The sequence below is a fragment of the Penicillium psychrosexuale genome, assembly GCF_028828465.1.
Source record: "Penicillium psychrosexuale strain IBT 29551 chromosome Unknown utg000004l, whole genome shotgun sequence".
In the NCBI taxonomy this organism is placed as follows: Eukaryota; Fungi; Ascomycota; class Eurotiomycetes; order Eurotiales; family Aspergillaceae; genus Penicillium; species Penicillium psychrosexuale.
The window spans coordinates 6,401,714-6,422,277 of record NW_026643189.1 but is presented as its reverse complement, the minus strand read 5'-3'; the positions used below and the strand labels follow the sequence as shown (position 1 = coordinate 6,422,277).

Sequence of the window (20,564 nt, the reverse complement as noted above, 5' to 3'; positions counted from 1 at the left end):
ATTACATCAAAGCAAAAAAAAATTACCCATAAGGTGAAAGATTCCATAGTATCATTCAATAAATTGAAGCCATGCCCAACGCCAGACCAAAAACCAGAACTCCTTGCTAGTGCTAGTAATGTACATGCCGAAATGCATCTTCAGGTAGTATCCATCTTCCCGCTGAAATCGTCGGGGAGTTCCTCTCCTTCCTCGAGCTCGGATAATTCGCCATCACTAACCGCAGAAATTTCACCTTCATCAAGCATATTGGTATCCTCCCGTGCCCCATCGCTCTGGGCAGTTGTGACTTGCCGCAAAGGTGACGCAGCACCGGCAGCCCCGGGCTTCTGAACCTGCAGACCAGATGGCCGACCGGCATCGTCTTGGCCGTGTTGAGAGGGGGTCATGGCATCGTTTTCAGGACCAGGAGGTGTGTTTCCACTGCTAGCCTTGCCCTTGGATGTGACATCTCCATCGTCGCCGTCTTCGCCCTCCTGCATGCCTTCCCGGCGCTCGACTTCCTCTTTCTCATCGCGGATCAGGCGACGGAGTTGCATCCCCTCGTCTACAATACGACCGAACTGCTCACGGCGCTCAGCCCAGGTCATGGCGTAATCCTTGCTTTCCTTCTCGAGATCTGCAATCTCCAGTCGCAATTTCTGAAGGTTCGCTGACTGGTCTTCGCGCGGCTTGAGTAGGCGGTTGCTCGTGATTTTGTCCGTCAATTCGTCATAGGTCTTTCGCAAGGAGAGAAGTCGCTGTGCCTCTTCAAGCTGAGTTCGTAGATCGGCCGTGCTTTCTCGTACAGACTGCATTGTCGACAGAATCTGAACTCGCTCGGTAGCATATCGCTGTCGTTCTTGCTCGTTGCTGGTAAGAAGAAACTGCACACGCGCAATGCTGCCCTCAAAGGTGGCAAAGTCGAGTGCGACATCCTCGCGAAAGTGGTGCCATTCTTCTAGTCTTTTCTGTTTCTCAGCTTCTGTTGCGGTCGCATCGGAATCGGCGTCGGTCTCTTCGGGAGGAGGGGTGAGAGGGAGCGTGGATCGCGAGACAATGAGGGATTCGGGGTTCAATAGTCGTTTTGAGATTCGCTTGAATGGCTTTTCTTCGACGTTGAGGAGACGCGATTTGTGGAGCGCATCTGTAAAAGCTGGGCCGTTAACGTTGACTTGGGAGGACAGAGCTGGAGTGGACTCGACCTTCTTCTGGCTGGCCTAGCAGCCCGTATGAAGCCATTTTGTGTATCTGATTATGAAATTCGATCTCAAAGTTTAATAAAGCAAGATATATGTATTGAAAGGGTGCACGGCTTCAAGCTGATCGAAGCGGGGAGGGATATGAAAAGTGAAGCCGAGCGGTCTGGCACTTAAACTCCGCCTTAACCTTATTGACTCCAGTTAATGGCCATTATTCAACCAGTTGTGCTGCCTAACAGGAGTAATCGACTTTCTTTTACATATTGCTCATAGCCCCCGAGGCTTTTTGGCTAGAGACCAACTCAAACCTACCCAGAATCGCTCGCGGTACTCCGCAATCCCAAGCTGTTTGCAAGCACGACCTGGTGAAGCCACAACCAGAGACCCGATGAACTTTGTCGCGCAAGAATCTGTGACTGCTTTCCTAGCTACTGATTTCTTTGTGTCCTCTGTACTTGCCCCAGGTTCATCGCTATGACGGAGATGTACTCCGGCCTCCATGTGGGCCAGCGGTTTTGCTCTCTAGAAGAGTTCAAAACAGTGGTACGGAGCATATCAGTGAGACAACACTGGGAGCTTCGTGTGGTCCGTAGCAACAAGAAGAGCGTGGTTATCGGATGTCGATCATCGGCAAATTGCTTCTTTCGTGTGGTCTGTCGCTCAAACAAAAATGCGACCTACATCACCAGTCTTCAAGACAGCCATAGTTGCCGTCGGAGTGAAAATTCCCCTGAGGACACGCCAGCTCGTTCTGAAGCTTCTCATGTGCGATTTCTGCTGAGTGAGATCCCAAAGCTTTTCGATATGAAGTCGAAAATACGAGCCCAGGATGTCGTGGATGCTGTAAAACGCTACCATGGGTATGACATATCTCTGCGCCAGGCACAGCGAGCGCTTACCAAACTTCAACCACGACATGCTGAGGGCCATGATGAACATGAGCTGGATGTCAAGATGAGTACGGAGGAACGACAGTCGCCTGAGCAATCCCCCGAGTCGCAAGGGGAAGGGGTACACGCATATGGAGATATATCTGAGAATCACTGGCTTTCCGAGCATATCCCATCATCATCAATCGATGATGATAACGTGTCCCCAACCGAGACCCCCCAAAACCACGTACTTGCTCCACCATCTAGTTCCCAAGCCCTGCCATCTCCACCCCAGGTGCCACACGTACATATTCCCACATCAAACCAACCCTCTTTTAATCACAGCCCACATCCAATGACTATACAATCAGGGGTACAATTCCAGACTGCTGCCTCTTTACCAGTAGGAATGGCTGGGCGTCCGAAAGACTACCCTGAGCGCAGTGATCATGATGCCGTCCCCCAGATGGTTCTTACCAATTTCAAGATTGAATTCACCTGCACAACCTGCGGATCACGGAATCAGAGCTTCTTCCTAAACCAGGGCAATGTCACCGGTGCCAGCTATATGGTCCATCATGCTGTACCGAGTCCTGGCATTATCCCAAGACACGGGTCTACTCAGAATGGTGTTGGTAGCAGTAGCAATGCAGTCGGCGAAATCCCTGCTTACGAGGTTAATGCTTCCAACACATCTACCATTCAGAATGCCTGGTCTAGTGATGGCCTAGGGGTTCAAATTGGACCGGCACATACCTAAAATATCATGTTAAGAGGATGATATCGGCCACCGTGTTGCTGAGATTGGTATTCATTCTTGCACGCTACAACCTGAGCCAACACGAGAACTAGCTGACTTTACTCAATGTATGGTATTCGATGCCTTGGCCGTTCCGGTCTCTGAATTTCTACACGTTCTATGAGACGTCAATATTAGAAGTTTGGATGCTCAATCCAGGACACGATGGCAACATCTAACTTAACTCTGAAGAGGGTTAGTTCGATGAGTCTTTTCTGGGATCTCTGTTTTGATTTTGACCCTGAGATCTCTATATTGGTTCCTCTTATGCTGAGGAAGTAATATCCGAGAATGACCTGGGGCTGGATAATATCATCAGGGCTAATATTGTTATGAAGTCAACGAGCTACGCTGTTTAATCTTGTTTTGATACCACCTTTATTGAGGGGCGAATCCTATCTGCTTAGTTCTGAGACCATCAGCTAATTGCATTCTGAGTACGTTCCCTAGAACAAAGTTTCTTCCCCCATGCAGAGCTGGACGACCTTGCGCAAACCCGCTCTCCCCAATTGGTAAAAACAACTAGACCATGGTGAAATTTTGAACTACTTAGATAAATTTGTGGCGATGTTGATAGAGGAAGAGAGCTAGGCTATAGAAGCTATACCAAAGCCCAACGGCTTGCCTTCGTCAAAAGTGCCCTCGGTTATGGACTCACAAAGAGTTCAGCATAGGCGGCGGTGTGACGTCGCTAAAGGGTACATATGCGTCTTTCAAATAATAATACTAGTAGCCCAATTGGTCAAAGTGACCACACAATAAGCGATCAAGCAGAAAAATAGTGGCGACACTTACTTCGGAGAAATATCCGGAGATAAAGGCCTAAATTCCTAGATTCGGTAACTGGTTAGTCAGCCATCGGAGGTCCGATCGGATATCCGACCCCACGGATCCACAACAGACTCTGCTCTTCGTCAACCGCACGACAAAATGTTACGGAATTGAGCCAACAGTGTCTGGATCGCCATTCATCGGGGCGATATTGGGCTACAATGAAAACCAGGCACACAAGATACTCACTTGCATCGGACGTGGATCCGATATGACATCTGCCAGCGGCGCTCAAGCTCCAATCGCTCAGTTGCCGATGGATCGAAAGGCACTAAAATCCTGCTAGGGAAAAACTTTTCTTATCAATTGAATGACTCTTATATGAACAGACTTGCCGTGGGATTATTAGCTTATTTCTTTAAATAACATTAGGACCCTCCTCATTCCATACAATTGTGCTTCGGATAGTATAACGCCAAGCCCCTCCCAACCTTAATATACTCCGTGTTGCAATATCTTCTACACTTCAAGCCCCATGGCCTTTTACGGAACATCTCAGATAATCTAAGGGAAATTACCTCTTTGAGCAAGCTTGGCACCGCTACATCTGCAGCCATGAATCGACAACGAGAGGCCGAAAAGGCCCTTCACGACCAAACAAATATTCTCCCCTTCGCGCAACTCATGGTTGTCTTCACGGGCCTTGCAATTTCCTTGCTGATCTGTATGGTGGATCAGAATGGCATCAGTGTTACACTACCAACGATCTCACGCGAGCTGGGTGCCCAAAACACCATTTCCTGGGCTGGAACTTCGTCGCTAATTGCAAACACCGTGTTCACCGTGCTGTACGGCCGACTATCAGATATCTTTGGCCGGAAAGTCATGTACATCTCCGCATTGGTCTTGCTGTGTATTGCAGACCTGCTCTGTGGCTTGTCTCAGAACCCGGCTATGTTCTATGTCTTCCGAGGCCTGGCTGGTGTCGCTGGTGGTGGTGTTACCTCTCTGACAATGATTATTGTCTCCGATATCGTGACCCTAGAAAAGCGAGGCAAATACCAGGGTATTCTAGGTGCATCTCTGGGTCTTGGTAATATCATTGGGCCGTTTCTGGGTGCTGCATTCATCATGCGTTCAACGTGGCGCGGTTTCTTCTGGTTGATTTCTCCATTGGCTGCTTGCTCTGCAGTCGTTGGATACTTCCTCATTCCGAATAATGCACGCAAAGATAACTTCCGTGAGAATATTGGGCGCATCGACTGGTTCGGACTGCTCGCATCGTCCATTGGTATCATTTTTCTCTTGATTCCTATCTCGGGTGGTGGATCCTATTTCCCCTGGGATTCACCGATGGTCATTAGTATGCTTGTTATTGGAGGTTGTGCAATCGTTGCATTTTTGCTTATTGAATGGAAAGTTGCAACACTTCCGATGCTACCAGGTATGTTTTGATCCCCCCATAGTAGTAAAAGGACATCCAGTTGACATAAAACAGTGGTCTTCTTCAAAAATAAGGTCATCTCTGCAATATTCTTGCAGAGCTTTCTGTATGGTGCAGTCTACCAGTCAAGCCTTTACTATCTGCCATTGTACTACCAGAATGCCCGTGGCTGGTCGCCAATTGCCTCTGCGGCCATGACATGTCCCATGGTTGCGGCCCAGTCAACTTTCTCAATTACATCCGGGCTATACATCACACGAGTAAAGCGCTATGGCGAAATTATTTGGATTGGATTTGGCTTGTGGACTTTGTACGTTGATCGATGCCTAAAAGCTCTTACTTTGGTCCCATACTGACGATATCATTTTCATAGGGGGTCGGGCCTCATGTTATTATTCGGTATCCACACCCATCCGGCTGTTATTGCAGTCATTGTGGCAGTTATGGGCGCCGGAATTGGCTTCACATTCCAGCCCACTCTCGTGGCCCTGCAAGCCCATTGCACTAAATCCCAAAGAGCAGTTGTGATTGCGAACCGTAACTTCTTCCGCTGCATTGGTGGTTCATGTGGCCTCGCCATCTCTGCAGCAATTCTTCAGGCTGCTCTTCGCTCTAATCTACCAACCAAATTCGCGTACTTGGCAGAGTCTTCGTACTCACTTCCTTCAAAAGCGAACATCAGTGCAACTGAGTGGGCTTCAATTCTGCTTTCTTACAGCAAGGCTTCCCACGCAGTATTCATTCTACAAGTCCCCGTCATCGGTGTGTGTTTCCTGGCATGTATTTTCGTGCGTGACAGAGGTCTGGAACGACCGAAAGAGCCGGAAGAGCTGGAGGAGGAAAAGGGAAAGGCCCAAGAAGAGAGAGATGCCGAGGCGGTTACTTCTGAATATCCCGAGGAGTGTCTTGAGACATACCACCAGGTCGAGAAGCGCCATTCTGCGTCAACATTCGCCGAATCATCCATGCCACCTTCCCGGGCGGAACCTAATACTGAGGAATATGGGGAGAAGGAGCAGCATTGAGGCATGTACTAAGGCATATAGGGACTTGATAACTCTTTGATTTGGCTAGATCTGGATTTCCTTGGGCGGCGTGTGATACCGAAAAGCAAAAAGTTTGTATAGTTTACGATATGTTAATATAATACGAGCATCAATTGGCGCTTATGATTGTCCGAGCTACGGAGTCTTGATGTCAATATTGCTATCTGGTAAACTGGAACTTGTAAGATGTGCTTCTGATTTCTTCAACCCTTCGAAATATCTCTTTTATCACAAGTAGTAAAACCGCAGAAAACAAAGAAGCAAAAAGTTCGGGTGTTTATCCTAGACGCCTCGTAAACTATAGGCTAGCCTTAATACTAGGAGACGTCTTGTCTTGGCATTCCGATCCAACGACATCTCCGATCTCTTTCAATCTCAATCGCACCTACAATGGCGCTTCACCGGCGTCTTCATGTTCCAAATTAAAGCTGATATTTTCCAGCAAATCCGATATGTATGCGCCCGGGCAGAGCTCCGAGTCATCAAGGCAGACAAGTCCCGTATCGCGAGATCATAACCCGCGGAAACGCGGGAGGACGGCATGCACTCGCTGCAAGACACGGAAGCAGAAGGTGAGTTCCAATCGGTAGGATGGCTACAAGTATCTAGACTAACGGCTTTTAGTGCGACAACGAATGTCCGACTTGTTCGAACTGCTTGAAGGCGGGTGTCCCGTGCGACAAGTCCAGCGTCCGAGAGGACAAAGATCGTCAGAATGAGTAAGGTCCAAGTATATGTAGTAGCCGGGAAAGAACTAATTTGGATACCAGTTACACACGTGGCTTAGAGGAGCGTGTAGTGTTCCTTGAGCGTAAACTTGTGGAGTCGGATCGATCATCAGACGGGAATACCGCTACATATACGGCGTCTTCGCTGTTCTCTCCACAAGGTGGTAACACAACGCCACACACAGCTACCTCGGGATTTGACAATAACCCGGTCGGAGAAATCGTGGGCCTTCTTGCCCTGAGCGGCTCCGAGGCCCCTGCATACGTAGGATCCAGTTCTGGTCTTTCACTCGCTGCCGATCTGGGAGAGATGGTCCAAACGAGTGTATGGAACCAATTCATCTCAAGAATGCAACATAAAACTACCGCTGCCAGTAGCTCTCGAAGTAAGGCTGGCCAAGCACACGGGCCCTCGGAGCAGCCCAGCGCCACTCAAATTCGAGATCGGACAACGAGAATGGAAGATCTCTTGCCGGCGAATGTTGAACCTCCAACTGATGAGATGGGGGCAAGAATACTCGAAACATATTTCACCCGACTTCATTCTCGATATCCATTTCTTAATAGAAAACATGTATGGCAGATTCATGGAGATCGATGGCGATTAGCGAAGATCAAGCGTGAGGACCTTACTCGGTCTGATCGATTTGCTATTTTCAAACTCAACTTGGTCTATGCAATCGGTGCAACAATGCTTCGGCTGAGTGAGAAATATGCGTACACGACTCCCGAGGTAATCATATTCATTAAGCGTTAAGACTGGCCGACGCTTACAAGTTTTAGCGATTCTATACTGCCGCCTTGCAGCATGTTCCCACGATGTGTGAAGCACGATCGATTGATAATATCGAGGCCATGGTTCTTCTTGTCGTGTACCACCTCCGAACTGCGTCCAGTCATGGAATGTGGTACATGATTGGACTTGCTATGCGTACTGCTATCGATCTAGGTCTTCACCGAAAGGCAAATGAAAGCAATCTGGATCCATTTACCACTCAGATGCGACGAAGGCTATTTTGGACTGTATACTATTTAGAGCGAGTGGTATCAATGTCTCTCGGTCGCCCGTTCAGTATATCCGATCGTCACATTGATCTTGACCTCCCACTAGAAGTGGACGACGACATTGAAGACCCCACACTACTCACAGCACCCCTAGATCCAAACAAGACCACAACCTTGACATTCGCAATTTACCTCTTCAAACTCCGTCGCATCGACTCCCGCATCCAACATAAAATCTACCGCGCAGACCGCCCCCTATCTTCTCTCCGACCAAAAATGGACCCTCTATACATCGAATTGGAACAATGGAAAGAATCCGCCCTATTACGATTCAGCGGTCCAGATCTCGACTACCCAATGCTGCACTTCAACCGAGCAGTCCGACTACTAATCCAGCCATTCCTCCCCCTCCTCCCAATCACGGACCCATACTACCAAATCTGCATCCTGGCAGCAGGAAACATATGCCAATCCCACAAGCGCCTCCACCAAACCCTGGAATATGGCCACTCCTTCCTAGCCGTGCAAACAGTCTTCATGGCCGGAATCACCCTCCTCTACGCGCTGTGGACACACACAGACCAAGTCTGGTCCGTCCGCATGAGCAACGACATCCGCGCTTGCTCAACAGTCCTCTTTGTAATGGGCGAGCGCGCAGCATGGGTCAAGAAATACCGCGACGCCTTCGAGCTACTTGTCAATGCCGCCATGGAGAAACTGCAGGGCAATGAGACTGCCCGCAATGCCGGAATGGCGGAGCTGATGACGGCCCAATATGGGATTAATTGGAATTCTACTACTGCTCCCGGCATGTCGGGTAGTGATAAGTTCCCCCCGGTCAACCCGACGGGGCTGGCTCCAGATACTGCGGGTGCTACGCCCCAGCCGCAGGGTTGTCCGGCTGATGATTCCGAGCACGCGGTTAGGATGGCGTTGCAGCTGGCGCCGTGGATTGATCAGGATGAGAGTGATCCTCTGTGGGTGCCGGACTTTGAGACTTTGGAGAATCTGTCTGGGACTTTTTGGAGTCATGGTGATACGAGACTCTTTGATTCTATGTGATGTCTTTTTGGGCCGTTCATTGTGCAACTTTCCTATTCCTTCTATTATGCCCATGCGAGGGATGGAATATGATACTCTATATTATGATATAATAGGACAGATCGCATTTTCTAAGATCTACCCATCATGGTGTGGGGGCTTTCCCATGCTTGTCTCGTGGGATTTCTTTTTTGTTTGGAAATAAAAGAATAATAAGAGTTGGCAAAATGCCAGCCCCTACTCCAATCCACTGATGAGGCAATTGAGCCGGTATTTTGAAAATACATTCGACGACCGACTCCTAAGCTCAGTTCTATGCTTGTTCGGTGTCTGGTGGTGTTTTGCGAATTAGTCGACTAGCATCAGTCAGTCTAGTCTTATGGCCCATATTGCATATTTTGAAGTAGAATTCACGTTCATGATGTGTTCAAGGCGGTATATCTGTGAACCAACCTGCAAGATCAGGCAAATCAAGTCTCCCAAGGAATCCAAAGTCTTCCTGTCCCAAGCTTATCTCATCCCAAGATGTAAAAGGATTGAATTCCATGTTATTGGGTTCGTGACGGAGATTGTGTTCGTCTGATATCGGCTCAGTAGGCTGCGATGACAAATCAAGTCGGTTCAGTTGTTGATTGCCCCTTTGGTGCAGCTGAGTAGAAACTAACGAGGAAGCAACACCAGGCCGACAAGTAGCTATACGAGAATTAGCCTGTACCCAGTGAAGATCTATTACTAAACAACAAACCTGAGTAGTTTTGCATTATATGTTGGTGCGTCACTTGCAAGAACTGCAACGAGTTGCGTGCAGAGAGACTGAACATGGCCATAAAAGCTAAGATCTCTTCGCACTTGCGCCAACTCGCATCCACGATTTTTGAATCGACCTGCTCTCTGATTGAATGGCAGGAGTATGACATTATCAGGATGATCCCTGCAGTGGATGTGTCTAGCAGATGTTAGTTGACGATGAATAACAATGAGTGGAATCGATCACGAACAGAACCCATTGTACCACCATGCATCAGTTACGCTTGTTCGATATGTTTCATGAACAAGTGAGACCAGATCTATGGCTGCCATGACGCATGAGGAGGCACATTTCGAGAAGACTGAGGAGTATATTATATTTTTCTCGCCGAGCTGTACATCAGAGCGGCGTGATGAGCCTGCTCGCTCATCGGAGCAGAGTTGAGTAAACATGGGGCGATACAATAGAAGGCGGAGGTGAATGAATCTAATTTGTTTTTCTTTTAGTTAGAAATTGTAACTCAAAATCCTAGAAATAGAAACAAGTTACCTCGCACGTAACACATTCTGCTGGCGCTTGAAGGTTGATGCATTGCCAATGCCTGAGCGATGCAACGAAGGTTCATCTGTCCAATTCAAGGGCTGGGGCACGCTAGCCTCATAAGCAGCAAGTTTGTCGTCGAGCTCCATCAACACATCCAGGCTACAAAGTTTGGAGCTTCGCAGCGAACTGGTGCGAGTGCTATTTGATCGACTCTGCCAAGCGTTATAGACCTCGGATAGAATAGACTCGAGAATTTTGTATAATTCAATAGTTGAAATGTGGAACGTCATATATCCCAGCTTATGATCGCAGAGCTGTCCACTAAGCTCACAAGGATCAGCTTCTTGGGAGTCCGTTCCCATTGCAGGCAGAGGTAACGGTGAGATGTGAGAGGTCATGCTCGGTCTGCCATGTGTCATGCTAACAATCCTATTTTCATTTGTTAGCTGTGTCTTAGAAAGAACAGAAAAGCGATTGCACAAACATATCCATAATGACGCAGCTATGCCATGTTCGCCGCCGTATTTCTATTTCCAGAGGCTTGTTCGAGGAATGTGTGGTTGTCTCATGTAATCCGAGTCCTTGACCAGCTCGACAGGCCATTCCAACTGCATTCCAGCACCGATTCGGATAAGGAGTACTTTGAAGAAGAAGTGAAACGATCAGAAACGTTTGAACCACGCCGATAGTGCTTATGTCCAGAAGATCAAGATTCACAAATCGTTTTGAGCGAAGGAAAAATGAATAAACCGCAGCCTCCCGATCCGCAGGCGGAATATCCGAGAAATAGCAGCCAATGGCAAAGATGGCATTGAGTGCACAATGGAAGACAATTGAATTAGGACCGCAATCAAACGCGCCCCCGAGTCCAATATTGAGCTGTGGCAACTCAGGCTTGGATGCCTTATCCGACTCCCAGAGATTTTTATACGCTTGCTCAAAACTAGGGCGATGGAAAAATGGAAATAGACAATGCACTCTGTCCAAGTAACACTCAAGAAGATGGTCTGCCAGAGATCGAGGGGGCAAAGAGAAGTCATCGAACCGAAGATCTACCGATGGGTGGCCTATATCTCGCCAAATCCCCTTATCAGAGCCCTGGGATCTTGACGATTCACTCTTGTTGCCTCGCAAAGCTGACATATATGACTGCAATGGCATCGACTCTCCTGCTAGTCGCATAAAAGAGGCCACTGAAGAGTTCCCATAGTATTGCTGCTCCTGTGGAGAGTCTGTGCCTGGGTCGTCTTCTGCGACAGATATTGCACCCATGGCGGTGACATTACCGTGGGAGTTGAGAGACGGCGAAGCATATATGCTGCCTGCTCGTGGGTGGGCAGATTCAGGAGACAGATGTGCCGCATGTGGAGATCTATAGCGCTCAGCTTCCGGTCGATTCCTCGGCGTGGGGATTCTTGGCGGTTGAAAAGTAGGCGTTGAAGAAGACAGAGGACTTGGTCCAGATGGCACAGGGGTGGATCCCAGTCCTAGTAATCCTTCCGCGGCAACAGATGCCCTTGATTCTACGTCCAGATCCATATCTTCACCCACAAGGCTTTGACTTGCAGATGCCCGGTAGTTTCCATGTTGCGAAGGCCCAGGTGGCACAGCAACCCCGCCTTTCGCGCATGTTGCTTCAAGCTCTCGAATACGATCATGGAGAATCTTCAGGTATTCATCATTGCTGGCGAACCTTGCATTATCCAGCTTGTAAACACATTGGTCAACAGTATACGAGCGTCGAGCGCAAGGGCCACAAATTGGCTTGATACCATCGCACCTGACCTTTTTATCTCGACAAGACTCGCAAGCCAGGGCAATCTTGCGACGCCGCGGGGGCTCTCGTTTATTAATTCCACCTTTGGGAGGCATCTGTTCGACAAGTTGTCCTATAAGCCACAGCTAAGTGTATGTGTGACCCACAATATTGCTGGTACACAATTTTATTGGTGACCCGGGTGGTGACCGGAAGAAAGGAGAGAAAAGCAGTGGAACAATCCCGAGACTGTTGTTGTCCGGAATGTACCCGGGCATATAGTCACGTGTCATACCCCGCGGAATTAGGAAAACCAAACACTACGTCCACTACTCCGTAGTCACAACAGAGATAAACACGCCGATTAACCCTGAGTTGCTATAATTGGACTCCTTGGTCAAATTTGTTAGAACGGACGAGAGGAAAATCCCACCGACAACGAGATACTGCTAACCTAATTAGCTTATTTATGTCCCAATTAGGGGTAGTTATTGTCGGTGTCGGTAGGACCTGTATCAGACGTGGAGCGGGATGCACCCGGTGTGTGCTGAGAGATGAATAGTGAAAGTAAATAATAATAATACTACTAATCACTACTCCGCAAATATGTGCATATACAGTTAAAGAGCATAGAGAAAAATACAGTAAGTCAAATTAGGAATGGATGTTTCGTAGTAGAGGACGCGTGCGAAGGTGTATAGCGGCCAGTGGTCGAATGCCTGATTTTGCCTGATTTTATACTGGCAAATACCTGAATTACAATGACAGAGAGCATCTAAAATAAAGCTATTCCTACCATGTAAATCTCTGTTCGCCTAAGTCTTGGTGGTTTGAAGATATTCCGACCGTATATATTTGTTTATTTATTTATTTCCTGATCTGAAAGTTGTTCTTACTATACAAACCTCCATCTCCCTCCAATTCGAGTATTATTACTCTTCCTCTAACCTTATCCTCTATCTTCCCCCGCTAGCTCTAGCTCTAGCGTAGCGAAGTATCCCAAGAATAAGCTCGCGGTCGCTTCCGTGCCCTTTCTACCGATTCAACTACTACGGGAGGGGGCGATACGACTGCTATAAGAGGTAGCGAGACTATAATGAATGCCATGCGTACTGAAAATAGAGTGCCAAGAGGTACACTGCCTTATCGGGATTAGCCCCTATGACAATAGTGCCTTCCGTTTACAAAACACAGTATAGGCGGTATCAAAGGCGGTCTAGAATCGGGCATAAATCAGGCATTTAAGGCATCAACTCTGCAACATTAGGCATTCGGCCACTGGCCGCTATACACCTTCGCAGACGCGGATCCGCAAGTACTATCCCGGGTGCATCCCGGAATTGACGAGGGAACCCTGCTGCCTCATTATTAACGAGGAACCTTGCTTGACCGAAATATTAGGAGAAATTTAATCCTCTTCACTTCCCGAGGTCGCTCTTTTATTAAAAATCCAAAATCAAGTACTGTTACATCGTCTTCCACAGAATCCTAAAGCAATATCTAAAACCCAAGTACAATATCAGCTGGATACCTGATTATCTTTCACAATTCAAAGAAGCCCATTACCAGTTTGGTATTTACCACATCTCCGAATGGAAAACGCCAATCAGACGATTCAAATGGACTATAGTACCCTTTCACACTACTGTCCCTGGCAAGACGACAGACCTCAACCAATCTCCCGATACCGATGGCCCGCCGAAGAAGGTCTACAATGGGGTTCAGATCCCAGTTTCTGCTATCATGGCTTCTCTAGTCCCATCGGTACCTGGACAGAGGAGCGCCTGGTCCAGAACCTGATGCGGAACATGGCCGGTTTGTGTACCGCCATGGACATTGGCTTTGATGTTCCCGAAAGTATATATGAGCCATCTCAGAAGAATCCATCGGAACTGGATGGATTAACACTCCCGATATTTCAGACCTCGATGGTCCCACAAAATGGAAGACCCTCCGAAACCCCATCGCCATCTTCATCCTCGAGCCAAGCCCAAATGTTCTCTTCGGATGATACTGAATGCACGCAGCGGGCAAGCTGTGTCAAAGCCAGAACCCAGTTCAAACAAAGGAAAAGAAGGTGTGTGCAAAGGCCAGGACAAAACTTATGCCACTGCCGATCGGAAAAGAAGAGGAGAGAGATCATTGGAGACCGATATAAAGAACTCTGTCACATTGTGCCAGGGCTTGAGAGACAGTCATACACGAGAAAATATGTTCTCGAGGAGGCTGCACTGTGGATTCAAAAATTGATTCAGGACAACGTTGCCCTTCATCAACAACTAGGGGAGTTGAAGGAACAGGAAAAGTTGACTCAGTTGAGGTTATTTCCTGTCGAGAAAGACGAACAGGTGGGCTGCTAGTCCTAGCATTATTTCTATCTAACAATACTATCAATATCTGCGCATGTCATTTGATACCTCACGGAACCGAGCACTATTTAATGTAATATGATTAGAGGTCTTTCAGTAGTTTATGTTCGTCCTATATTTATACCTTAAACCCCAGGTCATTCTCTATCTCACTGGCGTTGGTTGGTATAAAGAGGCCAACTTCTTTCTAGGATTGCCTCTTCTTTCTCATCCTCTGTATATTGAATATACCATGCCCTAGAATTTCCCAAGAACATCCATGGCTTAGTGCCTACCAAGGAGGCGCAATGGCAGCAGTCCCCTTACCCAATCTCTGAATCTGCGCAGCATAGTACGTCTACCAAACTCGTTAGCAAACCGCCTAAAGCACCCAAAAGCAAAAAGAAAGAAAAAAACCTACGCTCTCAGCCCCAGCCCCAATAAGAGGCAACGGCAAGAAACGTGTATACCACGGAATAGGCGCCTTATTCAAGGGCATCTGCGCCTCGTCGTCGCCGACACTCTCATCAAGCAACAGACGCGGGAACTTCGGATCAATAGCCGCAGGCCGCCCAATACCAACAAGATCACAAGCCTTATCCCTAATAGCAGCCTCTGCCCCAGCACGCGTGCGGAACCCACCGGTTAACATAAGCACAAGCTCAGGATGGCGCTGTCGCACCTCCTTCGAGAACTCGAGGAAGAAGGCTTCGCGCGCTGCGGTGCGCGACGATTCTGGTGCTGCCGGATTGGCTTTGCCGTAGCCCATCATCTTTGGGTCTTCGTAGCTGCCACCTGAGATTTCCATGAAGTCGATGCCGGCTTCGGCTAGAAGTGCGATTTGCGTCATTGTTTCTTCGAAGATTGTGGAGCTGTGGTCGGCTGAGTTTAGCTTGATGCCGATTGCGAACGTCGCGGGTACGACTTTGCGCATTTGAGAGAGGATCTCTAGGACAAAGTGGGCGCGCTTTTCGGGTGTGCCGCCGTATGCATCTGTGCGGAGATTTGTCTGGGGTTATGGTTAGTATTGGTGTTGGGCTGGTGATAGGGGAACCGAGAGTGTCATACCTTGCCGTTGAGGAATTGATCTAAATAGACGGACCATTAGCAAAGAGGTTATACATTTTTTAAAAAAAACTTACCAATCAAATACCCATGCGCACCATGCAGCTCAATACCCGAAAACCCAGCATCCGCCATAAGTCTCGCGGTATCAACAAACTGACGAATAACCCTTTCAATATCCTGAGTCGTCATCTCCTTGGGCTGGGTCCAGACCAAACACCCAATCAGCTTCTCGAAATAGCTCTCTCCAACCTTCATGGGCACGGCGCTGGGCGCGAGTGTCTGCGCGAATATTCCGCGATGACCCGCAAGGCGGAAGGACTGACGACCTGGGTGGCAGATCTGGACTATGGCCGGTGTGCCGTGCTTTTGGCAGGTGTCGGCGTATTTCTTCCATTGCGCGACGAGGGAGCTGTTGGTTTCGCTGTCTTTATATTCACTGTGTAGGGCAGGGTCGAAGGGACTGCCCATGTGGTTCACGTCGACTTGCACGTTTCCTGCTAAGATGTTAGGGTTGGGTGTCCTTTGGAATATATTTTGACATTTGTTTCGCGGAATTAGACCTTACCTGTAAGAATCATCCCCCATCCACCGTCCGACCATTGCTCATATGCATCAACCAGGGCGTTTGTCGGCTGATTAGTTTTGGCGATCATCTCAGCCATTGCGGCCTGGAAGATATTAGTTCCATTTGTGCATAGCCGCTAGGCGTGAATAACGTATGTGATTTGTACCTTGCCTAGCCTATTCGGCAGAACAAGCCCACAAGGGAGCTTGACGGGGTCTGCGAGGGGAGATGGCATGGCGTATATGTATCGTATGCAATCAATATATACAGTGTAAGGAATACAGTCTAATGTAATTGGCGATATAGATGAAGTCTAACAGACACAAAACACGCTGTTAATGACGTTAGTCTCAATTTGCTCGCAACTCAAAACGCAGACATACCTCTATTCCAGAACAAGAAATCTGCAAAGGAAGAACAACAGACACTTTCATCAATTTGTAACTAGTTTGTTAATGAAAATTAGCTCTTAGTCATCTCGCGGAGAGATTGATCTCCCCGTCTCGCATTGTGGAGTCTTCAGGGGCCGAGGTCCACGTTGAAGAAATGTGGATTGGGAAATTCGGGGAGTTGGGTTCATCCGTCCTGAATTTCGAGTCTGCTTGATATATTTGACGCTCAGTGAGGAACGCCATTACTAACTTAGATTGGAACATGTTGCGACCTCTACAGGTGTTGACGTAAAGTTGTGAACAAGCTAAATAGTAGGATAATGGTATACAAGTGATATTAAATTTTGTTCATTCATATGGCAATGCCAGCGAAATGCTAACTATCCCCAAGATGCTAAGACCCCCAAAATGCGAGCCAAAAACCAAAGGAAATAAGTGTTGGGTATTCAATCAGGGGAAAAGAAGTTCGTGTCCAACCTGAAAATAGGCAGAGAAGAAATGTAAGAAACGAAGTGCGCTCGAAACCAACAAAAGACAAAAGGGGAGAAATATCAAAAGTCAAAGGTGACATGCGAGTCCATCACGCAGAGATCCTAAGCGCTGACATATTCGAACAGATGCTTTTTTTCTGCAAAATGCAGCATGCACAGCCAAGTCTAGGACAAAAACAAAAAGATCAAATCTTACAACTTGGCATTCTTCTCCTCAGTTGGGGAGCCAGTCGCCGTGATGGGTGGCGAGATCGTTCCTAGATTAGAGAGGAGGTGGCCGACCTCGCTCTCCAAAGCACGGACCTCTGTGTGAGGGTCATACATGCGGGCCTTGATCCAGTTGTCCAGCTCGGCGTCGCCCATAGAGCGCAGCGCAATCTCGCGGTCCACCTTGTCCTCCTGGGCAGCGCGCATCACCTTGCGGGTGACGACGACACTGACCTCGCGGATGCGGGTGATATCGGGGTAGAGCAGGCCGCGCTCGAGCTCCTCGCCGGTAAGGGCAGCGGAGAGGGCCTCGCCGGAGGCGTAGATCATACTGTCTGTGACGCGGACGGCCTTGGACAAGATGCTGCCTAGACCGATACCAGGGAACACGTACATGTTGTTGCCCTGGCCGGGGTAGTAGGTGCGGGTCTCGCCGGCGGAGTTGGTGAAAGTGTAGTTGGGGAAGGGGGAGCCGGAGGCGAAGAGGCAGCGGCCGTCGGTGTTGGCGATAGCAGTCTCAAAGTCACACTCGGACTGAGAGGAAGGGTTGGAGAGGGGGAAGATGAGAGGGGCGGTGTTCCAGTCAGCCATCTTGCGCAGGATCTCCGGGGTGAAGACGCCGCCCATGGTGGAGAGACCCATCAGGATGGAGGGCTTGACGTAGTCAATGACCTCTTCAAGGGTCTTGTACTGCTCGCCGTTGTTGTCACCGCGAGCAAAGTAGACCTTGTGGTCAGCGAGCTTGTCACCGCGATCAGCGGTGACAAGACCCTTGGTGTCGACGAGGTAGAAGCAGTTGCGGGCTTCGTCCTCAGTCATGCCTTCGCGCATGAAGAACTCGACGATCTGGCGGGCGACGCCGACACCGGCACTGCCAGCGCCGAAGAACACGGCACGGTGATCCTTGCAGGGCAGACCGGAGCGCTTGACAGCGTTGATGATACCGCCAAGGATGACAGCGCCAGTACCCTGTATGTCATCATTGAAACAGGTGTACATGTCACGGTACCGCCGAAGAGCAGGGAAGGGGTTCTTGAAATCCTCGAATTGGATGACGATACTAGAGAAGCATTGTTAGTCGCGGTTTCCATAGGACATGTGAGAATGAGTCACTTACCCGGGCCAACGCTCGGTAAGAGCGGCCATCAGCTCGTCCAGGAACTCCCGCTCCTCCTCGGGTGAGATCTTCTCGCGGCGGCTCCCCATGTACAGCGGGTCTTCCCGGAGGGTCTTGTTACCAGTGCCCAGATCGAGAGTCAGAGGCAGGGTGACCTCGGGACGAATACCCGCACAGGCGGTGTAAAGCGCCAACTTGCCGATGGGGATACCCATGCCGTTGATGCCCAGATCACCCAGTCCGAGGATGCGGGAGCCATCAGTGATACATGTGATCTCGACGCTAGGTTCAGGCCAATTGGCGATGACCGAAGCCAGATTGCCGCGATCTTCCCAGCTCAGGTACATACCTAAAACGAGCGTTAGCGTCTCCGGTTCTATTTCGTGCGGAGAAGATGCCAAATGCGGAGAAGATCTCAGTTATCGCTGATACGTACCTTCGGGCTGTTGGTAAATCTCGGACCACCGTTGGCAGGCCTCGCCCACCACTGGGGTATAGATCAGGGGGGTCATTTCCTGCAGGGATTATGGTTAATTTTCGTCTCCCCAAGATTCCCCGGCCCAATCACGTGTCTCGGTGCTTAACGTACCCTGAGGTGGTCTGTCACCAGACGGTAAAACAGGTGCACATTGTTCTTGCGCAAAGTGCTAAGGTATAGGAATTTTTCGATAGGTGTGCTCTTCAGACCCAGCTGTGCCAGGCATCGGGTCCTTTGCGTCTCGTAGCTCTCGGTGCGAGGAGGAGTGAGGCCGTAGGTGCGGAGGTACTTGCGGATGTATGCAGGGTTGGCGGTATCGAAGTTGGCGTTACTAAGAACTATTAGTGACTGCTTTCTTCGTTACAAGCTCGAGATAGGTGAGCTGATCTGGGTGGACATACGCAGGCAAGGCATGATTCACAAAGGGAGCCGAGGTGGTATGCGCCCGGCTTTGTTGAGAAGGATATGGAGCCATTGTGATTGACTGAGAAGACTTCGAGTTTGGGGTAGAAGTAGAATGATAGAAAGAAGAAAAAGATTTGGGAGCAGATGCGAGTCTGTTTTTATGTACTCGAGACAGCATACTAAAATTGCGCTGGGATGTTCGTGCGCACATCATCCAGGAGATTCCGACAGGGTGATGACCAGATAAATAACCGGGACCGCGTGTCAAGGCGACACGGTATAGTAAAAAAATAAGAGTCATGATTTGAAGTCGGAAAGAGTCGGACGAAGGAGAGGGTCACGACCCATGTGGATTCATTTTCGGTGTTGACAGCGAACCGTTGTGCATGAAAGCCATTCTGGAATCTGGATCCCTCCAAAAGCTTTTTCTTTTTGCTTTTTTTTTCTTTTCTTTTATTCGGGAAGCAGATCCAGCAAGGAGAAGTGTATCACCATGTGGGGACCGGGGGGCCGACTCCGACAAATGCGGAGATGCAGTCAAATCAGTGTTGAATATGGAATTGAAAGGGCAGAATCCCGAGTTATTGAATGAGACACATAATTTACTATGGAAATTACCTGGATGATCGGTGCGGGATTTACTCCTCATTCCAGCATTGCGGAGCTGCAACTGTTTGACCTCCGTCCACCGTACATATCGATATTGGGGACGTGAGGGGATTGGAAAATTGGAGTATTCGGAGTTGGACATTTACAATTTACACGGTAGACCTCGAACTGGTGATGACAGCTACCAAGCAGAATGGTGACTAAAGAAAGACTGTAACCTGATTGGCTGCAAAAGCCGGGGATGGAAACGCCATCGGTCCAAACCCACAGCTACGAGCTTCTAGAGCCGCAGATAGTGCCGAAGTGGAGTCCAACTCTACCCCTAATTGATGCTATTCGGTGTTTGCGTTTCTCGTTGAACTGGGATTTCTTCTCGATTTGAACTTGAGCTTCTTCGACGGTTTCTAGAAAGGGATCGGGAAATGCCATTTGAGAATAGAAGTCGGAGGTCGGCGACGGAGATTGCCGCTCTCAAAGGTCATATGTTGCGCACAAAACATCGCTAGATCTATAAGATAGGAAAATGATATTCGCTGTTCCGATCGGAAGCTCCCCGGTGAGACTTTTAGGCCTCTGTTTCGAGTCCGCCGCGTTGGCGATGATATTCGGCCTTGTGAATGGCTCTCGGTCGCCGACAGAGGGATTTTTGATTACTTATGTTCTCTAGCACGGTTGCGTTATTTTTATTTTTATTTGCCCCCTTCAATTCTTCAATTGTCAGGTCTGGAACCACAGGCTTTGTAACAATTCGGAATCCAGGGATTTCATATCTCGTCACCGATTGGACCCCTTGTCCGGGTAACCTGCCAGCTCTGTATAACGCGTAAAGCTTCTATTAATAATATTCATTCCTATGCTCTGCTCTACTGTGTTGTTGTACATATTGAATAGTTACGGAGTACGGAGTACATATCTCCGAACTCGTCAGGGCTTTTCCCACCTGCAGTTCC

At 48.8% G+C, this 20,564-nt stretch overlaps 8 protein-coding genes across 8 annotated transcripts; 4 read left to right on the top strand and 4 right to left on the bottom strand.

Moving 5' to 3' along the window:
* Positions 1-140: 140 nt before the first annotated feature.
* On the bottom strand, positions 141-1,221 carry N7518_008323 (uncharacterized protein; the record flags this gene model as incomplete). Its single annotated transcript, XM_057189250.1, has 2 exons — positions 141-1,126; positions 1,185-1,221. The coding sequence occupies 2 exons, from the start codon at positions 1,219-1,221 to the stop codon at positions 141-143; spliced, it is 1,023 nt and encodes a 340-aa protein (XP_057040953.1).
* Positions 1,222-1,655: 434 nt separating this feature from the next.
* N7518_008322 (uncharacterized protein) lies at positions 1,656-2,813 on the top strand (the record flags this gene model as incomplete). Its single annotated transcript, XM_057189249.1, has 1 exon — positions 1,656-2,813. The coding sequence occupies one exon, from the start codon at positions 1,656-1,658 to the stop codon at positions 2,811-2,813; it is 1,158 nt and encodes a 385-aa protein (XP_057040952.1).
* A 1,425-nt stretch (positions 2,814-4,238) lies between these two features.
* On the top strand, positions 4,239-6,092 carry N7518_008321 (putative MFS transporter; the record flags this gene model as incomplete). Its single annotated transcript, XM_057189248.1, has 3 exons — positions 4,239-5,067; positions 5,122-5,377; positions 5,441-6,092. The coding sequence occupies 3 exons, from the start codon at positions 4,239-4,241 to the stop codon at positions 6,090-6,092; spliced, it is 1,737 nt and encodes a 578-aa protein (XP_057040951.1).
* A 473-nt stretch (positions 6,093-6,565) lies between these two features.
* N7518_008320 (putative C6 transcription factor) lies at positions 6,566-8,908 on the top strand (the record flags this gene model as incomplete). The annotated part of the gene is made up of 4 exons (XM_057189247.1): positions 6,566-6,685; positions 6,738-6,832; positions 6,884-7,574; positions 7,625-8,908. The coding sequence occupies 4 exons, from the start codon at positions 6,566-6,568 to the stop codon at positions 8,906-8,908; spliced, it is 2,190 nt and encodes a 729-aa protein (XP_057040950.1).
* A 406-nt stretch (positions 8,909-9,314) lies between these two features.
* N7518_008319 (uncharacterized protein) lies at positions 9,315-12,050 on the bottom strand (the record flags this gene model as incomplete). Its single annotated transcript, XM_057189246.1, has 5 exons — positions 9,315-9,580; positions 9,633-9,833; positions 9,886-10,121; positions 10,185-10,607; positions 10,663-12,050. 5 exons carry the CDS (start codon positions 12,048-12,050, stop codon positions 9,315-9,317), a joined length of 2,514 nt encoding a protein of 837 aa, XP_057040949.1.
* Positions 12,051-13,526: 1,476 nt separating this feature from the next.
* Positions 13,527-13,945, top strand: N7518_008318 (uncharacterized protein; the record flags this gene model as incomplete). Its single annotated transcript, XM_057189245.1, has 2 exons — positions 13,527-13,791; positions 13,857-13,945. 2 exons carry the CDS (start codon positions 13,527-13,529, stop codon positions 13,943-13,945), a joined length of 354 nt encoding a protein of 117 aa, XP_057040948.1.
* Positions 13,946-14,574: 629 nt separating this feature from the next.
* Positions 14,575-16,150, bottom strand: N7518_008317 (NADH:flavin oxidoreductase/NADH oxidase family protein; the record flags this gene model as incomplete). Its single annotated transcript, XM_057189244.1, has 6 exons — positions 14,575-14,640; positions 14,704-15,291; positions 15,351-15,370; positions 15,425-15,844; positions 15,916-16,018; positions 16,082-16,150. 6 exons carry the CDS (start codon positions 16,148-16,150, stop codon positions 14,575-14,577), a joined length of 1,266 nt encoding a protein of 421 aa, XP_057040947.1.
* Positions 16,151-16,990: 840 nt separating this feature from the next.
* Positions 16,991-19,306, bottom strand: N7518_008316 (uncharacterized protein; the record flags this gene model as incomplete). Its single annotated transcript, XM_057189243.1, has 5 exons — positions 16,991-18,065; positions 18,123-18,471; positions 18,559-18,637; positions 18,712-18,931; positions 19,002-19,306. The coding sequence occupies 5 exons, from the start codon at positions 19,304-19,306 to the stop codon at positions 16,991-16,993; spliced, it is 2,028 nt and encodes a 675-aa protein (XP_057040946.1).
* Between the last annotated feature and the right edge of the window lie 1,258 nt (positions 19,307-20,564).